Consider the following 20,711-nt stretch of genomic DNA (forward strand, 5'->3'; position numbering starts at 1 on the left):
GATTTCTTAAGATTCATATATCTCGATAAGCGAGTATGTATGATCTTTTTCTTTTTTTTTTCTTTTTTTCCTTTTTTTTATACGCGAAAACTCATACCACGACGTTACTATGTGTATTTTATGTAATATACGTAGGTACATAAATAATTGTATATATGTGCGTGCGTGTCCATGTGTGTTTTCTTTTGTATGTACGTCGTTAGTCTTGCGGTTTTACGTTGATCATCATCTATCGGGTCGAAAGGAGTGTCCAACGAAGAGATCGAAGGTCACGTTATCCATTATTGTCGAGTATAAAAGAAGTTAGTTCATTTATGCGAGAGACGCGGATGGTCCTATTACTCGTATACACACTATGGCTTCTTTAATTCATGGAAAAAAACATTTGTACATTGTTTTTGGACGTGACGCCTATCTCCTCTATTTTTCTCTTTTTTATTATTATTATTATTATTTTTTTCTTTTTTCTTTTTTTATCTTTTCTTTCTCCTTTTTTTATTTTTATCTTCGTTTTATTTGCTCTCTCTTTTTCTCTCTCTCTCTCTCTTTTCTTTTCTTTTTTTTTTTTCTTTTTATTTTTATTCTACCCTCTTTTCCTTTTTTTTTTTATTATTATTAAAACGTCCAACAGTAAATTGCTTTCCAATCTACGAGACAATATCGGCACGCGAATATTCAGTTAGAATTTTTTGTCCCTTTTTCTTTTCTTTTTTTTTCTTTTTTTTTTTTTTTTTTTTTTTTTCCTTTTTTAAGTTCCCGGCCATTCCGTACGTTTTGTTATAATTACCGTATCAATCGATATTTCTATACCGAAAGGAAAAAGTTATTATTTGAAAAAGTTTATATATATGTATGTATGTACGTATGTATGTATATATATATATATATACAGATACATAATTATTCATTTTGTATTAAATTATAACAATAAATTTTTTAGGATATAAAATTTATTCTAAAAAATTTAATAAATAAATACAACAATAAATATATTATTTTCAATAATGATAAATAAATTTTCTTTTTCTTTTTTTTTTTTTTTTCTTTTATTTTTTTCGTTCTACAATGAAAAACCATCGTTATTCACATCGAGAATAATGAAATTATGAAGGAACTTTTTTGATCCCTTATAAAAAAAAAAGGTACTTTTTATTTGTCTTAATAATTAATTCTTTTCTTTTTTACAATAATATATATATATATATATATATATATATATATATATATTTATTTATTTTTGTTTCTTTTTTTTTTTTTTTAATAAGGGACAAAGTATCGACTAAACTCGGTAGCTTCCACTTCATTTTTCTCGCTTTTCTGCGGTCGCTTTGTCGAGTCTCTATCTTATTACAACTTCTCCGCCCATTTACGACGTCGTTAGAGTCTCTCTCTCTCTCTCTCTCTCTCTCTCTCTCTCTCTCTTTTTCTCTTTTTCCACTTCATCGTTAATTTATGAGTCGTGTTTTCTTCCTTAGAACCAACCTGAGGTACTCGAGATATCGTTTCGTTTCGAGAGTGGATTCTTGTCCGGTATGACAATGGCGATTCACTCACGAAATATTTCTCTCTCTCTTTCTCTCTCTTTCTCTCTCTCTCTCTCTCTCTTTCTCTCTCTTGAGCATGCGCGCGCGCGCGCGCATTCTTCTTATCTGTATTTACGATAAGCACTTCGAGTAGCTTCGAGTGTCTGGAAAATTTTCGCGAGTTTGCTATATACTCGTGAGGATGATTGATTTTCTTTATTTTTTTTTTTTTTTTTTTTAATCGTAAAAACAAGAAAAAAGAAAGAAAAGAAAAAATCAAGACAGATAAGAGAAAGAATTTCGAAAAATTCGAATTCCTTTTTAAATTCCTACATTTTGTTCCTTGTTATTGTTTTTTCTTTTTCCTTTTTTTTTTTTTTTTTTCTGTTTCTTTATCAATGTAAATAATATTCTCTATGACATATACGATATAGCATTTAGCGCAGCGACGAAGTGACTTTAACGAGATATATGGCTTTAATCATATATGACCATGGGAATAATTGTGTTTAGAATAAATTTGTAAAAATTTATAATAGTTCGTTATAAATCGTGAAAAAATAAAAACTTTAATATACTTCGCATATTTTTCGTTTCTTTTCTATTCTTTTCTTTTCTTTTTCCTTTTCTTAATTTTATTTTTCCTTTAGATATTTTAAGAACGAAAGCGTTCGTTTCGCGTGAGCAAATGTTTATCTGCATTAAAAAGGAAAGAAAATAAATCAAAAAAAAAAAAAATAAAAAAAAAGAAAAAAAAGAAAAAAAGGAAAAGAAAAAAGGCAGGCAATGAATTTTTCAAACGATTCATACGTACGTACACTTACGTTAGATATCACGAAGTATCATATATATACTTGTATCATTTTTTTCTTACGTTCGTAACAACAATACAGATGTCATAGTTGTTTGATTGACACTTTTTGATTGGTTTAATTTGTTTATTATTATGCAAGGATACAAATTCGCCGTAGTAATTTCACGTAATTCCATTCATTATGCATGCCTATAATAAATGTAAAAATCTGATCTGATCTTTCATAATGTTAAGAAATTCCATTATTCTTTTTCCTAGTTTTTATTTTTTTTCTCATTGTTTCTTTTTATTTCTTTTTTTCTTTTTTACTTATCTTTTCTTTTTGGAATCTCACCTCGTGACAAATTTTAAAAAGGAATTAAATTAAATTAAATTAAATTAAATTAAATTAAATTAAATTAAATTAAATTAAATTCAATTCAATTCAATTCAATTCAATTAAAGAAGAAGAAGAAATTTATATGATATCTACTTACATGCATTAGAGTGACAACGATGTTAGCATTTCCTTCCCCTCGATAAATGCAATCCTTCACGGAGAGACTTTCAAATGAATCGGAAGTCAATGAATCGACGTCGTGCTTCGAACTTCCGTCACGAATCATCATCATCGATCTTATCTCATTGTAGTCGTTCCTGTCTTCGTCTTCGTTTATTCGTATCATGATCATTCCTTTCCAAATTGTCTTCGTTGTTTGAATATTTATTTATCTGTTAGAACGAATTAGAAAAAAAAAAAAAGAGAGAAATATTAAAATTATCAATATTTTCAAAAGTATCATTTTTCTTATTATTTAATAAGTTAATTAATTGATTATCGTTAATCATTGTATAATATATATATATATATATATATATATATATAAAATTATTAATGCTTAATGAAAATTTTTCAATAAATTGTTACATGACTACTTCATAGAATTAATAATAATTAATGAAAAATATTAATAAAATAAATGAATCTGTAATAATAATGATAATAATAATAATAATAATAATAATTAATATTATTTCGTTAATTACAACGATTACTTCCCAATTATCTTCGTGATATATTTAATTATCGTTAATTAGTCATTGAAAAAAACTTTCGAAAATTTTTCCTATCGATAAGAATTCCTTTAATTTCTTTTCTTTTTCTTTTTTTTTTTTTTTTCTTGCATGACAAACAATATACCAAATTATTAAGATAACCTGATGTATGATATTATCATAATAATTATGAGTATATAATATATATATACATATATATATATATACATATATATATATATATGTATGTATATTAGCCAAATAAAAAGATAGGTAGATAGATGGATGAATGGCTAGATAGATCGATCTGGAAAAAAAAAAAGAAAGAAAGAAAAAAAATACTTCGATATAACTAAATAAATAGATTTATTAATATACTAATATTATTATCATTGTTTACATACATCATATATATATATATAATAACGAGGCCTCGTCTTGGAAATGTTTTAAAATTGTCGGAGAAGAAATAGAGAGATAGAAAAAGTAATGATAAATAGATTGAAAGAGAGAGAGAGAGAGAGAGAGAGAGAGAGAGAGAGAGAGAGAGAGAGAGAGAGAGAGAGAGAGAGAGAGAGAGAAAGAGAAAGATAGCAGCTCGGTCAAGATTTGCACAGCCGTGACATTTCTCGACTTTAGCAGAGTCAGGATCGAAAAAAATCGATCGAGGCGAGCGCCTCGAAACGGTGAAAGTCAAACAAAGGCCACACGCGTTATGCTATCGTTGAGTTCATTCTCAGTTTTACAAAAGTGTATATATATATATATATATCGTGTGGAAATTTAAATGTCGATCGGTCGATTTCGATCGATCATCGAGATATATCGTATCGTATAAATAAAACTACGGCGTAACATAGATTCGAACGAGAGTACGATGACTCTTGGCTATTGATATCGATAAATCATTTTCGTTTTTTTTCTTTTCTTTTCTTCTCTTTTTTTTTTTTTTTTTTTGTTTTTTTTCTCGTTTTTTTTTTTTGTGTGTTCTTTTTTTTATGACGACGATACTTATAATCGAATTATCAGACGGATAGATCGAAACGCGATTTGTCGTTTGGCCTAAGGAAATATTCGATTTTTCCTTTTCTTTTTTTTTTTTTTTTCTTTCTTTTTTTTTCTTTTTAATTGTTTCGTTGCAATTGAAAAAAAAATATCACATGCTCGTATCATCGTGATTATTTTGTAATACAGATATATTTATCTGTATAAATATATATATATATATATATATTTTTTTTTTTTTTTTGATATCCTAATCTATCTATTCAAATTATAGGAATAAATATATCAATCTATAAAAGTATTTTTTTCTAACGTACGTAATATATCAATATCTAAGGTAGAAATATTTTTTAGACATATACTCTTATTTCCATATTATTTTTCTTTTCTCTTTCTTGTTACATGTCAAGGAAAAAGAGAGAAAATTTTTTTTCGATAAAATTGTCTGAATCATTTTTGTCATTTTTTCTTTTCTTTCTTACTATCAACAAATCGAAAGAACGAACTGACAAATAGTTCGATTTAATCGAAAAGCAAAGTACTTTATCGCGAGAGAGACAGAGATAGATAGACAGAGAGACACGCACAGAAAAAGAGAGAGAGAGAGAGAGAGAGAGAGAGAGAGAAATCTAAATAAAAAGAATGTCGAGACAGAAAGGAATGAAGGAAGTAAAGAAAGAAAGAAAGAAAGAAAGAAAGAGCAAACGGGGAGGAATGGGTGGTGGGAGGTGGAAGGGTTGAGGAAGGGATGTAAAAGGAAGAAAGCTCGTAGAAAATCAATGTTTAATTATCCTCATGCCAGACGCAATGACAGCAGAGTTTCGTGCTAACCTTTCTATCCTCTTCTTCTTCTACTACTACTTCTACTACTGCTACTACTACTACTATTACTACTACTATTTCCTATTACTATTTCCTCCTCTTCCTCTCACCGGATTCTATTCGTCTACTATATATTCGTGTACATAAGTAAGATACATACGACAGCCGGTGGAGAGAACGGGCATTAGAGAGAAAAAAAGAAAAGAGAAAAAAGAAAAAAAGAAAAAAAGGAAAAAAAAAAGAAAAATTAAAAAAAAAAAAAACACAGATAAAAGAAGTCGGTCGTATATCGTTGGCTCGTAGGTTTCATGTCGTCTATGTGACTAACATAAGTGCGACGAAACGAAAGAAGCGCTCGTTACACACGACGTCTAATCGTAAATTTGCGAGAATAATTTGTGTGTGTGTATGTACGTGTGTAATGTAATAGAAATGTAACGATCGTAATAATATAAGACTTTTCCATGTGTGTGTGTATGTTTACTATGTATATTTGTGTGTGTGTGTGTTGTTTTTTTTTTTTTTTTTTTTTGTTATTACTACGCACATATTTCTTTTTACTATATACGTCTTCTGAACAAAACAGAAGGAAAAAAAAAGAAAAAGAAAAAGAAGAAAACAAAAATTTTAAAGGAAAGTTGATAATAGTGTGCTTGTGTGTGTGTGTGTGTGTGTGATTGCCTATCTTTCTTCTTCTATTTATTATTTCTCTGTTTACATAAATTACAGCTTACAGTGTAACGACTTTTCTTATCCAATTAATGTCTCTACGAATAGAAATATATTATACACGTCCATATATATATATATATATATATATACATGTGTGTGTGTGTGTGTGTATATATTAGATGATCAGTTAACTATAAAATGTTACATACTCTGTATTAAAGTTAGTGGTATCAATTTGTACACACGAAACAAAAATGACTTTATATTTATTAATATATATATATATATATATATAAAATTTAATATAAAATATATAAAAGAATAAAAAAAGGAAAAGAAACGAGAAAGAAAAATATTCCAATTGATTTCGATCGAAATAGTTCGTGAAATTTTACATAGATCATCTTGAATAATATACGTATATAATACACACACGTAAATGTATATATACACACACACACACACACACAAACTAGATAAAAGCTAAGAAATAGTCGATCTCTATTTCGCAAGATTAGACAATATATCTTTCTTCGACGAGGTTTCTTACGAAAAAAAAGGAACGCTCGCGTAAGAACCCAAGTCATCTAATTTCTAATAATCACACACCGGCCAAGAAGTATTTCCCCTATCCTTCCCACTTTCCCTCTCATCCATTCATTCATCCATCCATCCATCCATCCATCCATCCCCACTCTCAACCATCTCATAAATACATATCTATTGTAAATAAGAAAGACCGTTTTCTTATTTTATCAAGTCGAGTCAAGCTTTTATTTATCTTTTTCAATCGGTTGTATATAATTGATATCGAAGCTAATAAAACAAAACAAAACGAAAAAAAAAAGAAAAAAAAAATGACAACAAAAAAAAAAAAGGAAGAAGAAGAAATAATTAAGCGCCATGAAAACTCATTGAATGGAAGAAGAGTAACATGTGACAAATAAGAAGAAATAAAATAAAATAAATAAGTAAATAAATGGATGAATAAAAAGAACAAAATAAAAGGTAACAAATTAGGAAACTCGAAGAAGGAAGATTATTATATTATTTTTGATCTAGGCGATGGGGAAAAAAAAGGTCTTCGTTGGACTAAAAATCTTGAGATTATTTTTCCTCGTAATTTTCCCCCTCCTGGCCCTCCCGCCCCCCTCCCCTCTTTCCTATCTCTGTCAATTTGTATTTTTCGTTTACGAGGCAATATTATTTACAATTCTCTCACTCTACACTCACAAACTCATCAATTATTACGGCTACGAGCAAACGTTAAAATAGAGAAGCGCGCAAAAAAGCAAAACTGAGTCACGCGAAATGCAGTTATTTTTCTAAGGCGACGAATAAAATCGACTCTTTTGAATCTCGATCTTATCTCTCCTCTCCCTCCTGCCCCCCAGGCCCCATCCCTTCTCCATCATCATTCCATATCTCTCAGTGTCATTATCGTCGTCATCATAATCCTCAGCATCATTTATGAAACTAATTAAACCTTCTGCGGGGTGAGAACTTTGACTCGGTTAAAGTTTCACGAGTGAGAGACGATGATTTTTATCGTTATCCACGATATAATAATTGGGACCTTGAAAATGATCATGGGAAAAAGAGATATAAAAATCGGACGGACTCTTTTGCTATCTCATTCCTTTTTCTTTTCTTTTCTTTTCTTTTCTTCTGTTATTTCTATTTAGTTTTTTCTTTTTTTTTTCTTTTTTTTTTTTTTTTTTATCTTTTATTTTAAACTTTCACTCCCTCTCCCTCTCTCTCTCTCTCTATATATATTTAATCTCTATCTCTGTCTGTCTTTTTTCTTCTCCATCTGTCTGTCCTTTTTTTTTTTTTCTTAATCTTTAAGAGGAAAGAACGATTAAAGGATTATTTCCTGTCTTACGTAGGATGACTTGACTTGAGCCAGTAGAATCATGCATTTGCCGGGAGTAATCTTATTACAAGGCCAGTTATCTTATTATAGAGCTCGTTGTCTCTATTTCCGATTCTGGCGAGATGGTGTTTTTCCTTTTCCTTTTCTTTTTTCTTTTTCTTTCTTTCTTTTCTTTTCTTTTTGCAAGAACACATATGTACGTCGCGTGTATAAAACGCGTGTAAAAAGTGAATACAAATGGGATAGAATATGTACGTACGTATGTCTATATGCCATACGTATATGTAACATTTGTTACAAACGATTTAATTAATTTTTTATTCATTCTCCCTCCCCCCCTCTCCCCCCTCCCCACAAGTTTCATCATTTTCAAGATTTATATATAAATATTATATAGCGATTAGAGCGTATTAAATCTTGACAGTTTATATCACAAATAAATTATTCAACAATTGGTTCATCATAAAGGAGATAAGTCATTTTGTTTCTTACGATTAGACGTATATATAAAATTATGATTAGGATTAAAAATGTTATTATATTAATTCTTTTTCAATGATATCATTTGTAAGAAAATAATTTGTTTATTATTTTATTACGAGAATGTGTAATGAAAAGAGCTATGTTTCAATGCTGACCAATCGAATTAATCGTAGAAGAGATTTAAAATTAATCTCCATGTATATTCGATATAATTCGTATCGGATAATTTTTTGCCGTATCATTAAGGAAAAAAAAGAAAAGAAAAAAAAAGAAAAAATCCAAGTAAATTTCAATCATCGTAGAAGAGTCAAATTATTGAACCAAATGAATCCAAATTCGAGAACGAATTTTTTATCACCGAACATTTTCTTCCTTTCATCTTTTTTTCCTTTTTTTCCTCCCTTCGGAGGAAGGGCATGTAGATTAAAAAGAAAAAAAAAAAAAAAAAAAAAAAAAAAAAAAGAAGAAAAAAAAGAAAAAAGAAAAGAAAAAAAAGAAGAAAAAAGAACAAAAGAAAGAAATCGAAGGAATGATATTGGCAACGATATTGAGAGTTTCGTGTGGGAATTGAATGCACGATTGTATGCACTCTCGCGCACACGATAGGTGTGTACGGGGGGCGAGGAAGGGGTTGCGTTGGTAGGTGGTGGTGAGATGGGAGGGATTGAGGGGATTTGAGAGAGAAGAGGACAGGGGGGAAAAGGAGGGAGGACCCTTAGGCACTCTCGCTCGGTCGTCTTATCCATTTTCGCGTAAGGTCGACGAACTCATTGGACTTTGCGAAACTCTCCGCGGAATGCTTTGGTAGTAGTATGCTTCTGTATCCATATACGTATATATATATATATATATATATACGACTACGTATGTATGTGTGTGTCTATCTGTGTGTATATATCTCGTACGATGTGCCGTTCGGGTAATTGGAAACGCCGCATTTAGTCTCGCAGCGTGCAGAAATACATGCACTGTTTCTATCTCTATCTCTATGTATCTCTCTCTCTCTCTCTCTCTCTCTCTTTCTTGCTATGTATCTATCTATCTATCTATCTATTTCTCTCTCTGTCACTCACTCACTCAATCATTCACTCACTCATTCACTCTTATATATATATATATGCAAGTAGTCAGCTATTTGATATCTAATAAATCATTATATATTTTCTAATAATATGTACATAAATAATTATTTGCCAATATTAAGATTTAATAAAACGATTCTATCAATAGGTACGCATTAAAGTTATATATAAAAATTTAAATCGTTTCTTTATCAATCTTTATACTAACGCACATGTATGTATTATTATATATCTCAATGTGTTTCACAATATTTTACGAAGAAGATTATTATGACGAAGATAGATTATGCAAGAACATATAGAAATATTTGCCTTCTCTCTCTCTCTCTCTCTCTCTCTCTCTCTCTCTCTCTCTCTCTCTCTCTCTCATCTCTCACTCTTTATCATATGTAATAATTTTATTTCCTTTAATACATAAATGAAGATGTTGACTTTTATAAATCCATAATAGATGCATATTAGATATAAATAATTAAAGAAAACAATTTTTACTCTTCTAATGCTTCTCATTCAATCTTTATGCAACACACATGCACATTTATTATATATGTGTATATATATATATATATATATATATATTTATCATTTTCAAAGAGATAAAGAAAGATCGATAATATAATCATCATTTAGAAATCGTGATCAATACAGAGAAAGAGAGAGAGAGAGAGAGAAGGAGACAGAAAAATACGGATGTACAAAGAGAGAGAAAGTCTCTCTCTCTTTCTCTTCTTTCGTTTACAAAAAAAAAAAAAAAAAAAAAAAAAAGAAAATAAAAATAAAAAAAAAGGAAGGTAAAGTTGGGGGAGATTACGAACAAGAAAATTAACGAAGAAGAGAAAGGAAATTCTTGTTCTTCCATCTTCTTCTTTTTGTTCTTAAAGAGAATCGATCGATAACGATCATTCGATTTTTTTCTTTTCTTTTCTCTTCTTCTTTCTTCTTCTTCTTCTTCTTCTTCTTCTTCGTTCAACTACAAAGCGGATGTTTCGAGGCATTCGAGAGCTCATATATTAAAATCAACTAATTCTTCGTATCATCGTAGACATCCTACGTACCGTACGTATATATTTATTTATGTATACATGTATGTACGTATATTTATATATATATATACATATATATATATATATATATACATGTATGTAAATACTTACTTAAATATATACATACATGCATATATAGCTCTTAACGATAACGGTAATCACGTTAGAAGGAATAATCGCGAATCCGACGTTCTTCTACCGGACTGTAAAATGCATCTCAACTCTTGTTTGATTTACGAGAAGAAATTCCGGCATATACAAAATAATAACTCGAAGAATGTCAGCTAAAGGTGAGACGTATCTCGAATAATTTACATTATAAATTTCGTACCGATTTTATTGCTTTCGTTTTTTTTTTTTTTTTCTTGTATTTCTGTTTTCTTATATATATATAATTTTCTTTTTAATATTTTTATATGAAAAAAAGAAAAATATGATTAGAAAAAAAGAAAAGGAGAAAAGCTTTCAATCAATGCGTTAACCTAATAATTACGATGCCGAGTATCGTCGAGAGAGAAAAAAAAAAAAAAAAAAAAAAAAAAAAAAAAAATAAAAGAAATGGAAAATAAAAGTTAAAAATTAAAGATTAAGAATTAAAAGTGGGGAAACAAAAAAAGAAATTATAAAAATCGATAATCGATCATACTGGACGAATTGATAAGGAAAAAAAAAAAAAAAGAAAAAAAAAGAAAAAAAAAAAGAAAAGAAAGGAACATATCTATGATTAGAACGAAAGAAAGAAAGAAAGAAAGAAAGAAAGAAAGAAGAGAAAGAAAAGAAAAAGTAAAAAAGAAAAAGTAAAGAAGATAAAAAAAGATTCATGTGGATAGATAAAAGAGTAAGAATAAGGTGCTATGCACTTCGATCAGGGTAGTACACATTTTTCGAGGCGTTACGCAACGTTGCCGAATAGAGAAAGAGAAGTGCACTTGGCAGGGAACAAAGTGCATGCATACATGCATGCATGCATGCATGCATGCATCGTCTAGACTGAAAAAGAAGAGGCCGAAAAAGTTGCACGAAAGAAAGGAGGAGGGTGGAAGAAAAAAGAAGGAGAGGAAGAAAAAGAAAAAAAGAAAGAAAGAAAGAAGGTAAGAAAGGAAAAAAGGAGGGGGGGGGAAGAGAGTGGAGGGGGGGGGAGAGAAAAAAAGAGGATAGAAGAAGAAAGAGAAGGAGAAGGAGAAGGAAAAAAAAAAAAGTAGAAAAGAGTATGGTATTAGAGTCAAACTGAAGAAGAGAATGGCAATTCTAATCTCTAAGAAAGAGACATAGGAATCAAGAAAAAGAGAGACAGAAAAAGAGAAAGAGAGAGAGAGAGAGAAAGAAAGGAACATCGTCAGTCCTGGCACCCTCAGGGCAACAACCGATGTTGACCTCCAACAACGACGGTCCGATCCTCCAAGCAACGGGTATCTCTCTCTCTCTCTCTCTCTTTCTCACTCTCTCTCTCTCTCTCTCTCTCTCTCTGTCCTTCTCTTTCTTTCTCTTTCTCTTTTTTTATTTTTCCTTTTTCTCTCTTCTTTACAATAACTCGACGTCATTCGACGCGCCTTCGCTTCTGTCCCACATTATTGTCCGTATCTTTCCTAGCCAACGAGACGAGACGAGACGAGACGAGACGAAACGAGAGAAACAGGAGAGGAGAAAGAAAGAGAGAGAGAGAGAGAGAGAGAAAGAAATGCATCGATTACTAGAAGAGATTATGGTTAACTCGTAAATTAGCTTCCACTGTCTGGAACTTCCTCTCTTTCGTTCTTTTCTTTTCTTATTTACTTACTTACTTACTTACTTACTTACTTACTTACTTACTTACTTACTTTCGTTCATTCGTTCGTTCGTTCGTTCGTTTTTTCTTTCTTTCTTTCTTTCTTTCTTTCTCTCCTTTTTCCTATTTTCTTTCTGATATGAATTTTTCTTTTTCTTTTTTTTTTCTTTTTTCTTTCTTGCTTTCTTTCTTCCTTTTTTTCTTTTCGTAACTTCGTGAAAGTAAATCTTTTTTCTTTTGAATATAATCTCATTATCTTCGATCATGTTCATATTTTATTTATTGACTTTAATTGAAGTTCGGTCCTTCGAATGTTAAACTTATTATTTTGTTAAACTTTGTTCTACTGATATGTTTATATACTTAAATATGCAATACATATATATATATATATATATATATATATATATATATATATTTGTTTTACTTTATTCACGTCGACGAGTTGTCATCGAAAATTTTACATGCAAATTAAAAAAAAAAAAAAAAAAAAAAAAAAAAAAAAATGCATAAACATTAATACATTTAATATGAAAATAAAATTTATATATTATCGTATCGTATTAATTTTATCGACCAAAAATTTTCTGTACTTTACGTTTGAATAAACGTCATACACATACACACACTCACGGATACAAACATACGAGATGATCACGATTTATTAAGGTAATATAAAAAAAAAAAGTAGAAAGAAATAAAAGAGAAAAAGAAAAAAAATCAGAACCGTGAAGAGAAATTTAAGAGCTTTCAAAATATTATTTTAATATGGAATAAACTTTTAATATGTAATACATATATATATATATATATATATTACACACACACACACGAATATATATATATATATCATATAAAAATGTTTGACTCGTCCATTATTCGAGCTAGAAAATGGATCGATCCTCGAAAGTGGCTCCCACGAGGCCTGTTAGTTTGCGTAATGCCCGAAGGCACGTTCTACAAATCGCACTATATAGCCGTTCGAAGCCGATTATCCTGTCTATTTTACGACGAGGCGACGAAGACACATACATACACACACACACACACACGTACACAAGCATGAACGCACGCACACAAACACGAGACTCAATACAACACTCAAAGCGATTAACGGAACACGTTCAGGTACATTATATATATATATATATATATATATATATATATATTATGTAGATATACCTACATATATATATTTGCATATATACATATATATAAATTTATATAATCATTAAGTTCGTGGTTTCTGATAAATAGTTATATATAGTTTTATATATATATATAATTAATATGATATACATATACATATATATCACATAATAATGTACTTTATAATTACTAAAGGAGAGGGTACTTCAAATGATTATGTAATAAAATGAAAAATATATTATACGAATGAAAATAAAGAAATGAATGAGTGAAAATAAAAGGGGGATGGCCGGGAAGGGGAAAAAAGGAAGAGAAAAGATTAAAAAAAAATTTGTTCTCATAAATTCAGTTCGTCGGATGTAAAAAGAAAAAAAGAAAAAAAAAAAGAAAAATAGATTAATCGCGTTATTACGATTACGCAGTTCGTTACGCTTCAAAGAGAAGCCATAAAAACGAAAAATCGAAAAAAAAAAAAAAAGAAAAAAAAGAAGAAAAAAGACACTGTCGGCGTTTGGAAGCTCTTTTAAAATTTTTATTATTTTACTCAAAACATCGATCTATTTTTGATCAATGATTCGTAAGATCGATCTCAATCTATTCGTATCTATGGGTTTTCTCGCGTGTTAATTCATGAAAAATGATAAAAATACATGAGTAAAAAATGTAAAAAGAAATGAAATAAAAAACGAGATCGAGTGAATTTTCAAGCGGGGAAAAAAAAGGAAAAAAAAAAAAAAAAAAAAAAAAAAATGCCATCGCCGCAAATTTCCAATCCTCTTATACAAGTATTCGAATGACGACATTATTATACAATTTTAATATAATATAAACGTCAAAAGTTCAAGATCGATCGATATTGAAAAAATCCTTCTTCGGATTTTTTTTTTTTTATCATTTTACTTAACAACAAAAAAGACGAAAGGAAGAAAAAAGGAGCTGCGAAAAAAATCGAACGATGTAATCGAGGGTGTTTGAAGCAACAAAAAAAAAAGAAAAAAAAAGAAAAAAAAAAGAGAAATAAAATAAAAAAAAAAAACAAAAAAAAAACGAAACGAAACGAAACAAAACAAAAAGACAGAGGAAAAAGAAAGTAGGGGTTAAAAAGAGAGGAAAAAAAAAATAAAAAAAAAAAAAAAAAAAAGGAAAAGATTTCTTTCGATCTTTTTTTTTTCCTTTTCTTTTTCTTTTTTCTTTTTTTTTTTTTTTTCTCGATACGACTCTAAATATCCATCATCCCAATCGAGAAAATATCGAAGATCTTGTTTTTCCTAGTGTGTACATAGTATGCATGTGGTAGGTAAAGATAACTAACGTTATATCTACACCGGAATCGATACTTTCTGAGTAGTGGGAGGGCTGACGGAGAGGGTGGGTGAAGAAGAGAAGGGTAGAAGATATGGGTAGGGGGCGAAACCAGACGTGGAAGGGAGAGGGGGGGGGGGACAGAGAGAGAGAGAGAGAGAGAGAGAGGAGGGAACCATCATCGATACGAGGATGGTATTGTATTGCTTCCATCGTTGGCTGGACCGCAACGAGTAGTGACTCTCTTGGATGATCGTCGCGTGTGATTCTCAAAACTCAGAGAGAGAGAGAGAGAGAGAGAGAGAGAGAGAGAGAGAGAGAGGGAGAAGAGGGGAGAGAGAGAGAAAGATAGACTCGTCGAACTAGTTTCCCCAAGCTTCTATCGTTCGATTATTGGCCATCGAATACGATCGTTTCTTGATCGCTCAATAAGATTATGGTTGTCTGTCCGTCGACGTCGTCGTATTAGATCGTAACTATTCGAATTAATTCATTTTCTATTATAATTTATCTATCGTAACTATAACGAATATACTTTATGGGTATAATAATAATGATGATAATAATAATAATGATAATGATGATAATAATGATGGTGATATTCGTTAAAAGTGATTACGTAATAAATAATATTTTATTTTATTGAATTTATCGAGAGAATAATTTCGTTTGGAATGTTATCATAGTTATGCTCCTTCCATTTTAAGCTTGTTTCCTTTTTTCCTTTTGTTTTTTCTTTCCACGTTTTTCTTTTACAATGCTAATCCGTTTTTTCATTTATTCCTTTTATAAGCTAAACTCTCTCTCTCTCTCTCTCTCTCTCTCTCTTCAATTTTTTTCTTATTTTTGTTTGTATCGTCTTCCTTCTCTTTTTTTCCCTCTCTCTCTCTCTCTCTCCTTTTTTTTTCTTTATCATATTTAAATTTAAAATGGGGATATTTACTTGAGCAGACATTTTTGATCGTTCGTTTTTCTCTTTCATTGTGGTTCTCTCTTATTACCCTTGGCTAACACTTTATGAAGTAATTTTTATTTAAAAAATTTTAAATTGAGATCATCCATTTTTTCCCCAGGCGGGAATTTTTTTTTACGAATCTTCTCTCTCTCTTTTTTTTTTTTTAAGAATATTTTTTCCCCCTCACCTTTCGTCGTACGCTGCATTAGCTTAATTTTTTTTTTTTTTTTTTTTTTTTTCGTCAAATTTAAACAAACTCGTTCGACATAGATCATACATGAACAGGACTTTCTTTTTACGTTATTTCGAATTTTTTTTTTAATTGGAATATTACTTGTCTCATCTTTCATTGTAAATATAAATCAATTTCATAATGTTTTTGTTCTTAATTTCTTTTTTTTTTTTTTCTTTTTTATATGATCAAACAAGTATAAAATAATTTTGTATCGCGTGTTTGGGGTTTCGAAAGAACATATGTACAATATAAATATTTAGGGAAATATTAAATTAATATTAAATTAATTATTTGATATTTTATTGGGGGGAAGAAAAAAATAAACAAACAAACGAACAGGTTTTTTAAAAAAAAGTTCCTAAGCTTGTAGTTTTACGATTTTATAAAAAAAAAAAAAAAAATAAAAAAATGATGTAAATAATCTCGAAAGAAATGATGGTTAATACCATATAGAAACTATTAGCCCAGCCTGTAGATATATATATATATATATATATATATATATATATATATATATATATATATATATGTTTCTTCGTCATACATGTATTATAATATATAATAGCAAAAGTTCATAAGTGAAATGATATATATATACATATATACATACACACACATGCCTTTTTACTTCGTATATATATATATATAAACTTATACATGAATTGTAATAGATATATGAAAGCAAAAGTTCACGAGTGAAATGAATATATATCTATATATATATATTTATATATACACATATATGTGTATACATATATACATATATATGTATATGTATCTCGTTTCTTTGTACATGAATTATGAATACATGGTAATAGAAGTTCACAAGTGAAATGTTTCTAGGATCATGTTAAGAACGTATGTATAGTCTCGAATAAAATAATACTTCAAAAAGTTGACCCTTTTTAATCATTTTGCCTTTTTGATTATTTAACGAGTCTACACAAGACACCTTTTGTTAATTTATATTTCTAATCCTTGATAACTTCTCTCTCTCTCTCTCTCTCTTGCTCTCTATGTATGTGTGTATCTATTTTATGCTTATAATTATCACCGATTATATTTGTTTGACCTCTTCGAGATAAAATTGTGGTTATACACGTATATTGGATATGTATATATATGTATATACATACATATTACATATGTACATACGAATATAAATATACACGTATATATATAATTAATTGATAATAACGTATAAGTCGAATTTCATTCGATAAATATACGTACGTCTATAGATCAATTTTATTTAATTAATTTAAAAATTTGTTCGAACGATCGTTTATTAAAAATAATCAAATATAAATCGTTCGAACGTTATTAGATGGCATTAATTAAAACGAAAAAAAAAATTTCTATGTGAATTTTATTATTTTCTTTCTTTTAATTATTATTATTATTTATTTATTTATTTTTATTATTATTATAGTAAATTGCATGCGTCACAAAGTGTACGAAAGAAATTCCCAACACAATTTTCTTTCAACATATTTTACTTCTTACAAAAACGACAAAAGAAGGAAGAAAAAGTAAATATTTAAATAGATAAACAAATAAATAAATAAATAAATAAATAAATAAATAAATAAAGAAAGAAAGAAAGAAAATATCAGTATGACGTTTAATATAAAATCTATCGTATAAATTGTCAAATTAGAAAGGAAAAAGAAAAAAAGGGGGAAAAACCAAAACGAAAAAAAAAAAAAAAATAGGAAACCTCCTTCCAGGAAACAAAGAAAAAAAAAATAAAAAGAAAAGAAAAAAAAGGATTTTAGGAGGAAACGGACGGTGGGGGGGGGGGGGGGGGGGAAGGTCGTGTAGAAATCGAATGACTTAACACATTTTTTTTTTTTTTTTTTTTTTTTTTTTTATATTCATGAAATTTCATAAGCACGAGGCCTTTGTTTTTATTATCTCTGTACAAAAACAGTCGAAAAAATTATAGATTTCTTTCGTTAAAGATTTAATTTTTTCGAGCTCACGGGCATATGTACAAGCGGAAAATGATAGACATATCATATATCGTAACTTAAAAACTAAATATAATTATACACTGATATATATATACATATATATATATATATATATATATATATATATATATATATATAATGAATAATAATAGATATATAATTATAATCCATTATAATTAATAGTAATAACTTATGACCTACAGATTTTCGAGTGTATGTAAAACTGTGTGTAATTCTTTTCTTTTATCTCATTCTGATGTTGTTACAATTACTTTTGTTGTTATTGTTATTGTTTATGATTGGTTTTTCTTCTATTGATTCGGCCATTTTTTTCTGGCACTTTAACACTCTTTCTCTCTCACTCTAAATCTTTTTCGCTGTGTATATTATAATTAAGTCTACATTTGATGTGTTCTTTCTCTTTCATTCTTTTTTCTGTATGTGTGTGTGTGTGTGTATGTGTGTTTGTTTGTTTTTATGCGTTCTCAAATTTGTTTCGTTCAAAATTATTTTATTACAAAGATTTTTGTAAAATTAATTACAATATTATCCTTGTTTTTTATATTCTTTTAGTATTTTTTCTTTTTTTTTTTTTTAGATTAAAAGAATTAATTCATCTCGGATCAACTTACATAAGCTAATAAAGTCTCGCTCGCAAATTAATATATATATATATATATATTAGTATGTATGTGTGTATACGTGTAAACAGAAATTTATTTTTTGTTCGTTTGTGCATCCGGCCGACAGAGGATCACCGAATTCGGATCACATTTCGGCTTCGGGTCATTGTCTTCATTTCATATATTTATTTATTTATTTATTTATTTATTTATTCATTCATATATTTATTTATTTATATTTATTCTCGTCGATATTAACGTCGTTCGCATAAATTTCATAGAAATCTGTTATAATACGATCTCTCGGCTTAAAAATTATTATGAGTTTATCCCTCTTTTTTTTTTTTTCTTTCTTTTTATATTTCTTCATTAATTATATTAATAATCAGTACAATTCGTCATCACAATTAGTTTACAATTATTATATTATATTATTTGTTATTTATTACTATTATAATTATTATTACTGTTATCATTATCACTATTATTAATATTATTATTATTATTATTATTATTATTATCAATAGGACCCGTGGCCCTGTAACATCCGAGTTGAGCACCCCTGTCAGGCCCTACATGCTTTCTCATTCATTCATTCATTCATTCATTCATTCATTCATTCATTCATTCTCTTTCTCTCTCTCTGTTTTTCTCAACCAATTATTCAAGTTTTTAATTTGACAACATCTCAGCCTCCTCTAATCAAAACAAAACGAAATAAATAATAATAATAATAATGGAGAACAAAAGAAAAGAAAAGAAAAGAAAAGAAAAGAGAAATGACTGATGTTCTTTAGCGAAGAAAAGAAAAAAATTAAACCCACGATAATGACGATATATATATATATATATATTATATATAAATATATATATATATATATATGTATATACACATAGGATTTTCACAAATATTTTCCTCGTTAAATAATTCACGTAAGTAAGAACAAATTTGTTATTCGTATAATTTTTAAAAGAAGCGAACAACTTTTGAAACGAGTTTTTCGATCGATTTGTTATACTTTATAGAAGAGCAGAAAAAAAAAAAAAAAAAAAGAAAAAGGAAGAAAGAAAAAAAGGAAAGAGCACAATCGATAATGTTCAAACAAAAATGCTCGTAATAGATTTCGAAGTTATTATGACTCGACGATATGACTCAAATGGAATTCCACGAATTTACGTGACTAAAGTATTACTTACTTTCTTAACTGTTATTCAATTTTTATCATCGTTAAAAATTTTTAACGGGATATCACGCCACCTTAATATTTTTTTCCCTTCCTTTTAAAATAAAAACTTTGTTGTTTTATTACGTATACACCGTACATACACACACACACACACACACACACACGCGCGCGCGCACGCACATATATGTATGTATGCGTATAATTATTATTAATCATCGAGTAAAGTCGAAACTTCGCACGAGTTAAGAGAACGAAAAAAAAGAAAAAAAAAGAAAAAAAAAAAAAAACAAAAGGAAAAAAAAAATAAAAGAAGTGAAAAGAATCCGAAAGGAAAGTCTTGACTTCTTTCAAATTTTATTTTGTAATTTTTTTTTTCTCTTTCTTTTTTTCGCGGGCTAATTTCTTTTCTTCTCTTTCTCTCTCTCTCTTTCTCTCTCTATTATCATTTAAACGTGTTTTCGATTTTCTGATTTTTCCCTTTAGCGATATAACATTTTTATCACTCTGATATACATATATATATATATATATATATATATATATATATCCCTCTTTACATTCTATAGCAGCATATTACATGTACATACATTGCACACACTCTCACACTTACATACAAACACACAAACGCACCCACCATATACACAACTTATATACTTTATATATACACATATGCTCAATCAATTTCACAAAAATTTCTCTCTAGTCATCTCTTGATGTCCTTATCTCTTTCTCTCTTTCTCTCTCTCTCTCTCTCTCTCTCTCTCTTTCTCTCTTTCACTCATCTATCGTCTTCTTTTTTTTCTCTTTTTTCCTTTTTTTTCTTCTTTTTTTTTTTTTCCTTTTTTATATCGTTTATCTTGATTTTTGTCTCGTTTTATTTAAAAAAATACTGAATTAACCAAGCTAAAATCACAGACTTGCTGGCGCCATATTTCTCCAGCGGATTTGTACAAATTCTTCCTGAAGGAGACGACTCTCTCTCTCTCTCTCTCTCTCTCTCTCTCTCTCTCTCTCTCTCTCTCTCTCTCTCTCTCTCTTTCACTCTCTTTCTCGTTCTATATATAGTTTACAAGGTGTGTATACATGCATACATAGATACATACATACATGCATATATACATACATACATACATACATACATACAGCATGCATATCTGCTGAGAT

At 28.8% G+C, this 20,711-nt stretch overlaps 1 protein-coding gene across 2 annotated transcripts in view; it reads right to left on the reverse strand.

Moving 5' to 3' along the window:
- Positions 1-12,204, reverse strand: part of LOC124953711 (inositol-pentakisphosphate 2-kinase) — a 46,064-nt gene extending 33,860 nt beyond the window's left edge. The window contains exons 1-2 of one of the 2 annotated variants that reach the window (XM_047505517.1): positions 12,173-12,204; positions 2,814-3,048 (exon numbers count right to left, since the gene is read on the reverse strand). In XM_047505517.1, coding sequence (XP_047361473.1) covers positions 2,814-3,008 — 195 coding nt within the window. In that variant the 5' untranslated portion in view covers positions 3,009-3,048; positions 12,173-12,204. Of the gene's footprint in view, positions 1-2,813; positions 3,049-12,172 lie in introns of those variants that run through there. The other variant, XM_047505516.1, reaches the window with a different exon arrangement.
- Between the last annotated feature and the right edge of the window lie 8,507 nt (positions 12,205-20,711).

The sequence above is a fragment of the Vespa velutina genome, chromosome 13 (assembly GCF_912470025.1).
Source record: "Vespa velutina chromosome 13, iVesVel2.1, whole genome shotgun sequence".
NCBI lineage: Eukaryota > Metazoa > Arthropoda > Insecta > Hymenoptera > Vespidae > Vespa > Vespa velutina.